Below are 12,882 nucleotides of genomic sequence, written 5' to 3'. Positions count from 1 at the left end.
TATATTAACCTACAGAATTTTTTTTTGTTTTCATTATCAGACAAGTCACAGTATAGTATCTTATTAATAAATTAACCTGAAATAAATTATGAAATGCTAAAATCAGATGATCCTATAGCATTTTCTTTTGAAGCTTTTGGTTTTAAATGACAAAAAAGTAACTTAAAAAAAAAAGTATCTGTAGGGGCTGGAGAGATGGCTCAGTAATTAAGAGCACTGGCTGCTCTTGCAGAGGACCCGGGTTCTATGCCCAGCACCCACATGGTGGCTAACAACCTTCTGTAACTCCACTTCTAGGGGATCCAACGTCCTCTTCTGAACTTTGTGGTCATTATACAACATGGGTGACTTACACGCATGCATACAATACACTCATACACAGAAAATAAAAATAATAAATAAAATGTTTTAAAGTGTCTGTAGACACCTAGTCTTGGGCATTGGGTTTATCTTCCTGAGAGACTCGTGGTAAATAATTTTTCAAGTATTCTTGCAGAAATGTTCTGTTTGCACTATTCAGAAGTTTTGTTTGCTAAGGGAGAATTCTACCACTGAGCTATATGCCCCCCCCCAAAGTAAATAAATTTTTGAAAAAAAATTTATATTAAAAGTTTGTTTGTGGTCACTGAGTTCAAATGTAGCATCAATTTTATATACTTACATTTTATGTATTATTCCATGAGAAAATTATTTTACAAAATAGTATAACTATAATATGAAGTCATTTGGTAGAAAAAAATGACAGGTATAGCCAAAAATGAACTTTCAAATTTTGAAAAAATTTGTCAAAGAAAAGAGGTTGGTGAGTTGACTCATTTGGTAGAAGCACTTGTCACTCAAGCATGAGAACTTGAGTTCAGATCCCTAGTACCCACCTAAAAGCCAGAAGTGGTAACGTGTGTTAATAACCTTATCACTGGGGCACAAACGAGGAGGACAGAGATAGGTGAATCCTAGCACTCACCAGTCAGTCTAGAGAGCTGGGACGCTCCAGGTTCAGTGAGAGACTCCTTTTCAAAAAATGAGGTGGTTGCACACTTGTGCAATTGTGTTAGCACCACAATGGGGATAGACAACTCCTCCCTGATTGTGTTCAAGCCTCATTCCACAGGAAGAACTCCATGCCTAGTACTGCAGTATTGTAAACCCAGTAAAAAAAAAAAAAAAAACAACAAAAAAAAACAGGGGTCAGGGGAGCTTAATTCTGTTTAGCTAAATTGACATAGTGTCAAACAGCCTTCTAAATGTTTATATTTATTCTTATAGACAAATTCTGTGCTCAGCCTTGAGAAGATAATCCCAACTTTCCATGTGAATGGCAGTGAATATAGAGACTAATGGATGCTACAAGTGCTGAGAATAAGTGAGGGCTAAGTGTACTGCACTAAACAAGATATTTATACCACCCCCTCTAAGCTCAGAGAATATTGCATAAAATGGTATGCAAAGAATGTAAGAGCCTCTGGAAGATAGAGAGAGGGCTGTGTTTCACCAAATTCCCCTCCCCCTTCTTAGGAGACCCACATGCCTGTGCCCTCTGAGGTCTCCGTGCTGACAAAATCTACAGAATACCTTCTATTTGGGTTTTGCATAGTTTATGACATCTGGGAAAGGGTGACTTATAAAGGCATGAATTCTCATAGGTTTTTTCTTCCCCATATTTGGAACACCTACACCATCAGCACATCCTGCCTACAGTCTCTGCCAGCTTTTCGTGTGCTGCCTCACTGTGGTCCACAACTCCGTTTCCTGTGTCTGATATGGTGATGGCTCCACCCATTTATCCCATGCACTCAGACGTCTCTCAGCGTAGGTCTCTAGACCTGTCCACATTCAGTTCTAGCTTTTGGGGGGCTGCCTTCCCAACAGGCTCCAAAACATAATCATCTGGTCAAGACATAATTACGGTCACAAAATCACAGCAGCAAAATATCATCATCTGGTCACAACACAACAACTGCAATTACAAAATCACAGCAGTTGTTAATGGCTTCAATATTAACATGCCACATTACAATTACCTGAACAAAACAGCCTGACTCTTAAATTTACTTTTTAAGAGTAGGCCCGAACTTGGAGGACACCCATTCTCCCAAATGTCTCTTGAACTGGTGCTCAGGAACTATACCTGCAAGTGTGTTCTCCAGTCAGACCTCACCCGCAATTTTATTCAAAATCATTTCTCCAGGTTCAGTTGGGGAAATAAAAGCTTGAATCCACCCTTATCATGTCAACCTTGCCTTTTTATCTCTAGTTCAAGAATATCTCAAACATACAAGGTCAAGCATTCTTTCCAATCTTGTGCACTGTCTTTCAGTACTTTAATATGTTGATTCTCAAGTATGCACACGTTCATTCATTATCTTTTGGGGTGGAGTAACGAATTGAGGTTCCCAGGAAACACAATCAGCTGCCCAAGATATAAGAATACATGGTTCAGTGAGTTTGTCAAGATTAATTAAAAGTCATTATTCTAAATTATGTCTGTTTTATAAAAGTCATTCCTACAATATCTGCATTGAGTCTGCACAAGAATGGGTCTGTCAGTAGTCAGGAATGGATGGAGGAAGGACTCAAGGGGCCCCACTCCTCACTGGTGAGCTATGGTCTACTGATGGGTTCTGGGAGAGAAGAAGTCATTTATTTCAGTTTTCTATCTGGCAAGCCCACCAGATTCCACTGGATAGTTCCATACTCATGGTCTCCAGGAAGGTCCTGGTTAAAATCAGTGAGTCACAAAACAAAAATACCTGAATTTGGAAAAGCACTTGGAGAGAGGAAGGGGCATTCATAGACATAGGAGAGAGATAAAGAGAGTGTGGGGAGATGATAACCAGAATGTATTTACACACATGTGAAATTCTCAAAGAACAATCAATAAAAAGCCAATAAGGCAGAAAACTAAAGAGGAAGACACCTAGGGTCCACCTCTGGCCTCTACACAAATGTGCACACATATACATACATACACACGCACACACACACACATACTACACACACACCATTCACACATAAAGAAAATTAATCATTTTCACTTTAAAATTATACACTGATTATGAGAATTTTGCGTTGGTATGCAAAAAGGGGAAAATTGTTTCAAAAGCACTCTTGATTTATTGTTTACTGCTAAAAATCATATGATGGAGACTCTATATGGAAATATGAAAGGAAGTTATGTTACAATGGATAACTTGAATTTTTAAATCGGACTTTTGACCTTATTGTCTCTTTTTTTGTATTTCATTTTTTTGTTTTTAGACAGGGTCTTCTTATAGCCCCAGCTGGTCTGGCACTCGCTATGTAGACCAGATTGGCCTTGATTTCACAGAGATCCTCCTGCCTCTGCCTCCTTAGTGCTGGGATTAAAGGCGCATGCCACCACATCTGGTTTGTTTGATCTTTCTGAAAGATATATTTACTCTGCTTCTCTTTTGTTGGAAAATTAAACTAGGTTATCTTCCAAATTCTGCTTTCTAAAACACATAAGTAAATAATAACAGTTTAGGTTATTAAAATGATGGTTTCTTTAAGGAAAGTATTTAATATGTCTTTGATGTACTCTTGATTCTTTTGATATTTGGTTTAGTTTAAATTAGTTAAAATAATAACATGACAGTTTCCAGGACTTGATGTTCATTTCAGGTTAACCATGTGCATGAGTTTCCCATTCTAGATACAGATGTCTTCAAGTCACTTGGATCTGGTGCTCAACTCCCCTCCCCAGCTGTTTATAACTCATGATGCCAAATAGTTTCCTCAATATTGTTCCTATAAAGCTTGAATTCCCATAATTAATAATCAGAAATCATTGTTCAGTTAACTATTTTCCTCATCAGTAACTTTCTTTAGGAATTTGGGTTATGAAGCTTGAAATCAGATTTGTTTTGGGATTTGGCTAAAACCAAATAAATAAAAATAACAGAGATGTTTTATTTTTTCCTCTTCCTTCTCCTGCTCCCTTCTTCTCCTCCTCCTCATCTTCCTCCTTCTTCTTTGTCTTTGTCAAATCTTGACCTAGCCTGTGTGCAAAATATTCTCAAAATGCTAGTGATTCAAATGGTAGGGACTCTACAGAAGCTCATTCTCACTAACGACACCAGCAGCTTTGGTTGAAGAACCCGATCATAAGATTGTTCTGGAAGGGCTTGTTCTTTGATTTTTGTTTTGTTTTTGTTTCCCTTGGTCTTACCTCATTCCCCTTAACCCAGTAACCCTTGACCCTGAAATAACAATGCTTGAACAAAGCAAAATCACTGTTGCAGCTGTATAGTTGACTGAGGCAATTATGATCTCATTTCCTTCTTTCTGAATCACCTTTCTCTATACTTCCTTCCTTAGATTTCTCTCTTATTCGTCTGACAGTCTGTGCTTTTAAGCAATAGCAATTTTAACCTGTTGCCATAAGAATTCTACCTTATCTGATATAAAACATTTGATAAGTAATGTCCTCTTCTGGTTTAATTGAATGGAATATTTATGAAGTCAATTCAGTTCAAGAGATAATTTGTTAGTATTATGGTAAGGTAGTTTCAAGGAGGAACAGAACTTTAAGCTTGGGAAATTTATGATATAATATTGAAATTAAGACCTACAGGTTATTTTAAGAAAAAGTAAAGTGCCAGGGTTGGTGGCACTCATCTTTAATCCCAACACTTGGGAGGCAGAGACAGGTAAATGTGAATTTGAGGCCAGGCTGTCCTACATAGGGAGTTTCAGGACAGCCAGGAGTGAGACCTTGTCTTACTAAACAACAACAACAACAACAAAACCCAGACAACAACAAAAGAAAAAAAAAAAAAAAAGAAAAAGTCAAAAACTGTGAAAAAACAAGAGATATATAAAAATAATCTTGGGAAAAAAATAATCTTGGGATATTTCAAAAGGCTGAGATGGCATGGAGAGACATTTCAGGGGCCTGTGTGTGTATGTGTGTGTGTGTGTGTGTGGTGTGACACGGGGCAATTTGACCAAACTTTAACTGGAAAAGAAAGGTATTATATTGAGATTATTTGTCTGCTACAGGAAATTTATAAGGACTACAGTTGTGTAGGACATTTATTAAAACTGTTTCCTAGGTGGCTTTTTTTCTGATCTAAGAGATTACAAAAATAAATAATAAATAAATAAATAAATAAATAAATAAAGATCATTCCTAATTATTCTTAATTCATTTTATACAATTAAAACAGAGAGTTTGAAAGAGTTGAAGTTGCTTGTCCAAAGTTCTCAATACAATGGAAAATCAAAGGTTTTAACTCTGAAAATCATCAGGTTTCAAAATCTATCTCCTGTTATAGGATGGAAACTAGAGCTGTTACTTAAAACTGTGTTTTTCATATTACTGAATGTTGTAACAAATGCTTTGGATTTAGTAAAAAAGAAATGGAAATATGAAACACTTCATTAAATAAAACTAACAGATGGAAAACTAGAGACAAACTACAATTAAATTAATGATTGTATACTGTAGTGCAGTCAGTGGTCATGGATGCTATAGAGGAATATTGGATGACGAAAAGAGATTGAAATGCTGGAGGAATGAGTTTTTGGACTTTTAAATAAGATGAAAAGAATTTCTCCTCAGGAAAAGTTGATGAGAGATTCCATGATTTACTGTGGAAACCACTGGGACAAAAAGCACATTGAATGAAGGGATGCAAGTGGAGGATGTTGCTGACTCTTCAGCCAGTCACCCAGAGTCATGGCCTGAGACATTGCCAACTTTCCTTTTCAGAGCCTTTATTTTCCCCACCTGGAAGAAAAATGGGTTGGACAAGGATCAAAGAGTATTTGATGAACATTTCCTACAATCAGAGTAGATCACTGAGCTAGCCTTCAGACTCCATTTCAGGCCAAACAGTAGATGTTTTGCATCTTGTTTTCCAAAGGATGACAGTCACTTTGTATTTATAAAGATTCTGATGATCATAGAATTTAAATTTTTCTGTAAATCTGAGATAGCAATAAGGAAACATTAATGACACAAATAGTTTCTGTTTTGGGTAATTACACTTAACATATGCACCATGCATAGACTGTGCTGGTGAGGACTTCGTGGGAGTGGAGTGAAATGGTTTGTATCACAGCATTCTGGAAGTTTTTCTGGCTTTTTTCCCAGTAACAGCTAACAGTTTTTGGGTCTCACAGTGTGTCAGATAATATATACTAAGTGTTTTAATTGCTTAATATATTATTTCAACTCCATAGAAGAAATTGTGCCTTAATAAAATTAATGAATCTTAACCATAGTCAGTTTCAACAGCGACATGGTAAAAACAGAGTTCTCTGGCTCCTAAGTCCATGCTCACAATCTTTTATTCCATTGATGATTAAATTCAATGTGTTCTATGACCACAGACTGAACTCTTCAATCAGTTGGCAGTCTGGGAAAAAGTCACATCATTAGTGACAGGTAGAATCAAGTAATAATCTTGATAAAGGTTATGTTAATACTATCCCCATTTGATTAAGGGTGAGATAGAAAGGGAAATAAACAATAAAGCTTCAGTAACAAAATATTTCTGGTAGAAACTGTAATGGTTTAGGAAAGTGGGAGTAATAGGCTCTCCTCTAGGGCCTATGATTTTTCCAGCAAATGGTTGTTGTCTATTTTTACAGTACCAGTCATGAATTTCTTCCTACTGAGTGAGCCTGAAGTCCGATTAGAGAGCTGTTGGTTAGGCCCCAAATAAAAGTACCACTATTGAACTGTTAAGGATATTTTGCTGGGCCAGTCATTGTTTGTAGGCTTTACAGCTGGGTAGGACTGTTAACTGCTTTTTATCCCTTGGCACCTTGCATGACACCTTCTAATACCATGAGAACTAGTCCTTGGGAAGGAGGCTTCCAGGCCTGTTCTACCTTGATTCTTCCAAGTCTTGTGTCCAATATGCATGTCTTCAGCAATAGCATCTTACCTTCAAGTTCTGGGAGATAACCAAAGGCAATTGCTATATTATTTTGGGACTCTCTTGGACTACGAGGGTCTGTGGGGTGCCCAGCCCTAATTGATACATCTACAATGCAACTTTTACACTCATGGCTCTGGGAACATGGCAGAAGAAGGAACAGAAAGATTGTAAGAGCTGGAAGACCATGATCCCTGCTGCCAAATAGTGTCTTCTAGACATGACAGGGAAGCCTCACCCATGAAATCCCAGTGATATGGTTTCCTAAACAAGACCTGCATAACGACAATACTAATTGACATGTCATCCTGGATATGGGAAATTTCTTTCATGTGGTCCAATTTCTAGATGAAGAACTACAGGCAATTAATGGATGCTGAGAGAGGGAGAATTATTTTGCTCTAGGAAAGATCTCTCTGATAGGTTATCCAACTACAAGTGCTCAGCCCTAAACATAGGTACATGCAACTGCCACTAAACAGACTCTGTAGGCTGTCTGCACGTATTTATGTACCATGTCATAATTATAATTAAAGAAGAGGTCACGAAAAAGAGGGAGTGGAGGCCATGAGAAGCACTGAAGGGGTGGAAATGATGGAAATACAGTATTCATGTAGGAAATTCACAAAAAAATGAAAATTTAAAAAATATTTATGGCTTATTTCTGCCAAGATAGATCATCTTTGTATTGAAACAATAGAATTCTGGGGCTGCAGAGATGACTTAGCTGTTAAGAGCACTGGCTGTTCTTGCAGAAGACCCAGGTTCGAATCCCAGCACCCACATGGCAGCTAACAACTCCAACTCCCCCTTCTGATCTCTGCGGGCATTGCATAACACGGGTGCACTTACATACATGTAGGTAATGCATTCATACACATAAAATAAAAATAATAAATAAGATATTTAAAAGCAATAGCCTTTCTAGTCTGTAAGCAAGAGAAAAGTTGAGAAAAATGTATATCTTGCCTTAAAGCTCCTGGTGTATTATGAATTCTGAAATGGAAATGAAGAAACCCAAAACATTAACACTATGCCGGCACCTCAGAATACTAAGGACTCATTCATTAAACACTGCTTTTAAAGAAGGGCCCATCAATACTTGCTGTCAATTGTGTATTAAGCCTTATGCTTAAATACTTCAAGAAAAAACATGAATATATATGTTATTGCATCTTCATTTTTATTAAAATTTATTATAAATTTAAACATTCATTTATGTGCTTAATTATATGGATAACAATTTGCATTGTCATTAAAATTCTAAATATTCCAAGAATGTTTTCCCTGCTTATGAAATTACACACCCTCCTTTAAGCTCCTTGAAGGGGTTTTTATCCTCTGGGATCCCCTTCACTAGTGGATCCTCTCCAGATCTTTCTTCAACATAATCCCTTATGTCTTCACAACATTTGGAAACCTTAAGAGGGGGGAGACAGAGATGACTCATTTAGTTTAAAACAGAATGCTACAGATTCTGGAAAGATATTTATTATAATAAAATTTTATGCTGTATCTACCTTAAATGATCCTGTTTTCTTCCAGTGCACATACACTTTCCAGGATAGAAAGAATTGATCCTACCCTGTCTTCCTAGCTATCTCCGGATGATAGAAGGCTGGCCACATTTTAACTAAGGTTTGCTAGCTGACCTGCCTCTAGTTTCTTCAAAGGAGGCAGGACCCAGGGATCAGACCACAGCTAGAAACACAAGCCAGAAATGTCACCAGAGTGAATATTGAGCAAATCTTTTCCCTCTTTCTAAAAATGTTACTTCTAAAGATGGAAGAAATGAGTTGCTAAATTCTTGGCTTATCCCTAGTCTTGGACTCTCAGAGGTATATACATGCAACTTGAAACTCATCTACAGTGACTCTTCACAACAATAAATGGCAAGTGCGCTAAGGGGTCAGAGACTTTGGCTGTTTTGTTCAGTCTGTCATAGGCGTCTAGACCAGAGCCTGCACTTAGTTGGAGCTCAATAAGCAAACATATGCTGAACTGAAATATTAGGTTTGTTTATAAATTTGTCCCTCTCTCATTTATAACTTTATGGTAATGACATAGAATACAATCAAGCTTTAGTGCTTTTTATATACAAGTCATATATATACATATATATGCACAATAGTTCTAATCATTCATGATTTGAAACTTCAATTTGTTTCATTTTTAATTAATGTGTTTTATGACGGTAACACAATTAATTTACTTTTGGCAAAATATTCAATGACCATTTCAGAAATTATTTAAATAATTAGATTTTTTTCAAGTAAAATTTCACACCATATACATATATGTACATATATATGTGCACATGTATTTATAGAGATATACCTAGATACATATAACCAAGTATTTGTGCCCTCTAAAATCTATATTTTGAAACCTTAATATCCAATATGATGATAGTAGGAGATGATGCCTTTGGAAGCTGATTACATCTTAAGGGTAGGGGTCTCCAAAATAGGATTAGCATCCTTATGAAAGAGACATCAGAGAGCTCCTTTACCCTTTTCACTATGGGAGGACACAGTGAAAAGACAGTCACCTGTGAATGAGGGAACAGGCCCATGATCTTGGAACAGTTCAGTTCCAGAACTGTGAGAAAGTAAAATTAAAATAATATATATTTTATAAGCCATGAAATCTCTGGTCTTATCTTATAGAGGCCTGAATAGACTAAAGCATCATGTGTATCTTTGTGTGTTTGGGAGAGATGTACATGAGTGTCTAAATATATATGAAAATATCTATATTGAGAGATTGGAGGTGGAGGAGGAGAAGGAAGAGAACAATGACAACAGGAGAGAGAGAGAGACAGAGACAGAGACAGAGAGACAGAGATACAGAGACAGAAAGAGAGAGTTTTGCAGTCAAATATTAAGTTACTTAAGCTTCCAAGAACAAGGATATTTTGAGTAATGAGGAAAAGAACCCTCAAAGATGAGTGGGTAGTGATGTGTATTATGTTTCCCCAAAATAAAAAGTTTGAGAAACTCATAAACCTGAAGACAACCCAACTGCTGACCAAAGCACAATCCAGAACATGTAAACAAGATAATGACTTTAGCTTGTCTACTGTGTGTTCCAAGCTTTTGTGCTAACTATGCATTGAAGTTTATCTTTCAAAAAAATATTTCTTTTATTATTCATATTTTATGTGTATGAGTGTACTGCCTGCATGTGTGTAAATGCACCTGTGTCCTGAAAGCCCATGGAGACAGAAGAGAGTGTCGGATCCCCTAAAACTGGAGTTATGGACAGTTATTAACCACCATGTCGGTGCTGGGAATCAAACCCAGGTCCTCTGCAAGAGCAGACAGTGCTCTTAACACTGAGCCATCTCTTCTGCCCCTAAAGTTTATCCTTATAGGGAAACATGTTTTGTCTTTATAGAAAGGGTAATAGGGAGTTAGAGGTGATTATAAACATATAAGAACTAAATCTTAAATTTATTTGATTATAGTAAGAGTTTTGAGCAAGACATGGAAAGAATATAAACTCCTTGTTCTGATTTGTTTTCATAAGAAGATATTTAAAATACATGTATGATAAGATGTTTTCACTTGTAGAGGAGTTTAGTTTTTGTAACTTTCCTAAAATGAAGTTATCTAAAGTATATTTCTACATTTACATTTTCCACGATTTAGTCACTCTTTGTTTGGTGAAAGCTTTTCATTTCTTTCCCCTTTCTGCCCCTTTTAATGGCAGAGTGCTCTGGATAGACATTCTCAAGAGCCCTCAGATGCTTTTAGGAGGAACCAGTGAGTCCCTGTGACTAAAATCATCTTTATTTGCAAAGAATAGAATGTACTTATTTTTACTGACCAGGACAGGACTGGAGAGGATGAGGTCGTACTTTAAAATAAATCAACAACATCAAAGTATTGCATCAAATAAAGAGAACCTTATCAGCTTAGAGAAATAAAAACAAAATGCCTCCGTGCATTGCTTCATTTTGATGCTTAGCTAAAACACGATCTCTGTCCCATATTTTCCCGTCTTTTCTTCTTTCCCTCTCCTTAAAAAGATAAAATATTTCTTAGCTCAGTGGTCATACAAAAATAGATGAAAGGCTGGACTTGGGCCAGGGGAAATAGTTTTCCAACCTCTTACTAAGAGTCTAAATCATGAGATGAGTTTCATTAATACCTTTCTTCATTTATGATGATAGCTTACACAAACACTTTGTTTTTAAGTATACTAAATGAATTGAGAGCATTCTATATTTTCTGACTTGCAATCCTACACCGTCTCTCCCAATGGAATTCAGTAGAACCACCACTTACCATCATTCTTTCCAGAGTCACCTCTTTCTTGAGCTGTTCTACTTCCATCTTCCATTTGTCTGTTTCTGTTAGGTCTTCAGTATTAACCACTGGCATCTTTGTCTACTGTAAAGGTAAAATGTTAGTATATACACCCAAACTATTGATGTAGCCTAAATGCAGTCATGGAAGCCCTTTCCCCTGCACTTACCACGTATTCACAGTTTAAAAAAAATTTCCTGTGGTAACCAATTTCTGATCAAGCTACTCTTCTTTTAAAAGGGGGGAAATATCTCTCTCTCTCTCTCCTCTCTCTCTCTCCCTCTCTTCCTCTTTCTCTCTTCCTCTCTCTCTTCTGAACAATGCTGACACTGAACAATAGTCTTGGGATTTTAAAGCTTCTTCATAATCTTTCCTAATACGATTAAACTAAGCATTTGTCTCTCAACATCTGTCAGCAGGTTTTGGGGAGGGGTCAGTTTAATTAGTATATGGTCTAAAGTATTAAAGCCCTTTCTTTCTGCTAGCCTTTCGCACAGTGTGAACTTTTGGGTTTTCTACCTTCAGCTACAGGGTAAAGTCCTCCATCATGTAACTTATGCCAGTTAACTGACTTGAGGTCATTTTGAGGACTGTGCATTAATCCTTTAATTGCTGGAGTATTTAATCTGGTATTAAAAAGGAACTATTTATAGTGTCATAAATTTAATATTGAGGATGAATTGAAATGTAAACCAATGAATGGAAATACAGCAAATAACTTATTCAGAAATAAACTAGTATAAAACTTGGAAATGTCTTTCCAACAATACCTAGAATGTGTAGGCTACTCACAGTACTTTGATAACACATGCTTAGCAGTTATAACCCGGTAAAGGGAGTGTAGTGATTCTGAACTCTGACCTACCAACCTATTTTATGCAAAAAGAATGGACTCTTCTGCCTTCTCAGCAGCCTTTTCTCCTTAGAGTTGTGGGAAATGCGGAGGATAGCTAGCTTGGTAGTCGTTGGTATGCCCAGGAAATTGCCTGGAAAGCATTTTATTGCAAACAGATGGCATCACACCTCTAGTCTCTCCTGTCTCTCCTTTTCTTTTCTGTCTCTCCATCCAATTTTTCACAAGGAAATGTTTTTGTGAAAGTTGATACGTTTGGATCATGTTATTTTAGAGAACAATATCCCATTGTACATCTGCATGAAAACACTCTGTTAGTAACACATCAGCAATGAACATATTTTCCTGTACTTCTGTGTTTTCATTCCCCAAATGTTTGGAGAAATATCATTTTCCTTCCTAATCCTACAATGTCCTGTGCACCTTTGAAAAATTGGTAATTTAGGTATTTTTAATGATAAATTTGTGCATATGGCAACATAGAGATGAGAAGAACTTCTTCTAGTGAATACCTGAGCCCACTGTGACCACAGATTTTGCTTTTCTTATTCTGTTCTTTATTTTAATGAACAATGCAACAATAGAGAATTCAATCCTTTCTTTCAGACCCTTTGTAAAACTTCTCAAGCATTTCTGCTACCTTTGCCTGCTGATATGGCCATTTGCACTTAATGCTGGCTCTGACACTCCACACGTTTTAGAAATACTTCAATGTGCATGGTTATCACCACTAGTTGTTAAGGCTTTCACAAAATAAAGCATACCTTATTAAAATATGAAAAGAATTTTGACTTAATAGACCTGGGAT

At 36.7% G+C, this 12,882-nt stretch overlaps 1 protein-coding gene across 1 annotated transcript; it reads right to left on the bottom strand.

Moving 5' to 3' along the window:
- Window positions 1–8,199: 8,199 nt before the first annotated feature.
- Window positions 8,200–11,296, bottom strand: Gngt1 (G protein subunit gamma transducin 1). The gene is made up of 2 exons (XM_008822555.1): window positions 11,201–11,296; window positions 8,200–8,328 (listed from the first exon to the last, which is right to left on the bottom strand). The coding sequence occupies exons 1-2, from the start codon at window positions 11,294–11,296 to the stop codon at window positions 8,200–8,202; spliced, it is 225 nt and encodes a 74-aa protein (XP_008820777.1).
- Window positions 11,297–12,882: the final 1,586 nt, after the last annotated feature.

This window comes from Nannospalax galili, unplaced genomic scaffold (assembly GCF_000622305.1).
Source record: "Nannospalax galili isolate Female #2095 unplaced genomic scaffold, S.galili_v1.0 scaffold85, whole genome shotgun sequence".
NCBI classification, from domain to species: Eukaryota; Metazoa; Chordata; class Mammalia; order Rodentia; family Spalacidae; genus Nannospalax; species Nannospalax galili.
Note: the sequence above shows the minus strand (reverse complement) of the source record. Positions and strands in the feature narration are given on the sequence as shown.

Bases quoted from the DNA above. Each gene is read 5' to 3' on its own strand.
- Gngt1 (XM_008822555.1), bottom strand. From the start codon at position 11,296: ATGCCAGTGGTTAATACTGAAGACCTAACAGAAACAGACAAATGGAAG. The intron at 8,329-11,200 runs GTAAGTGGTGGT...CCCCCTCTTAAG, and splicing joins TGACTCTGGAAAGAATGATG to GTTTCCAAATGTTGTGAAGA.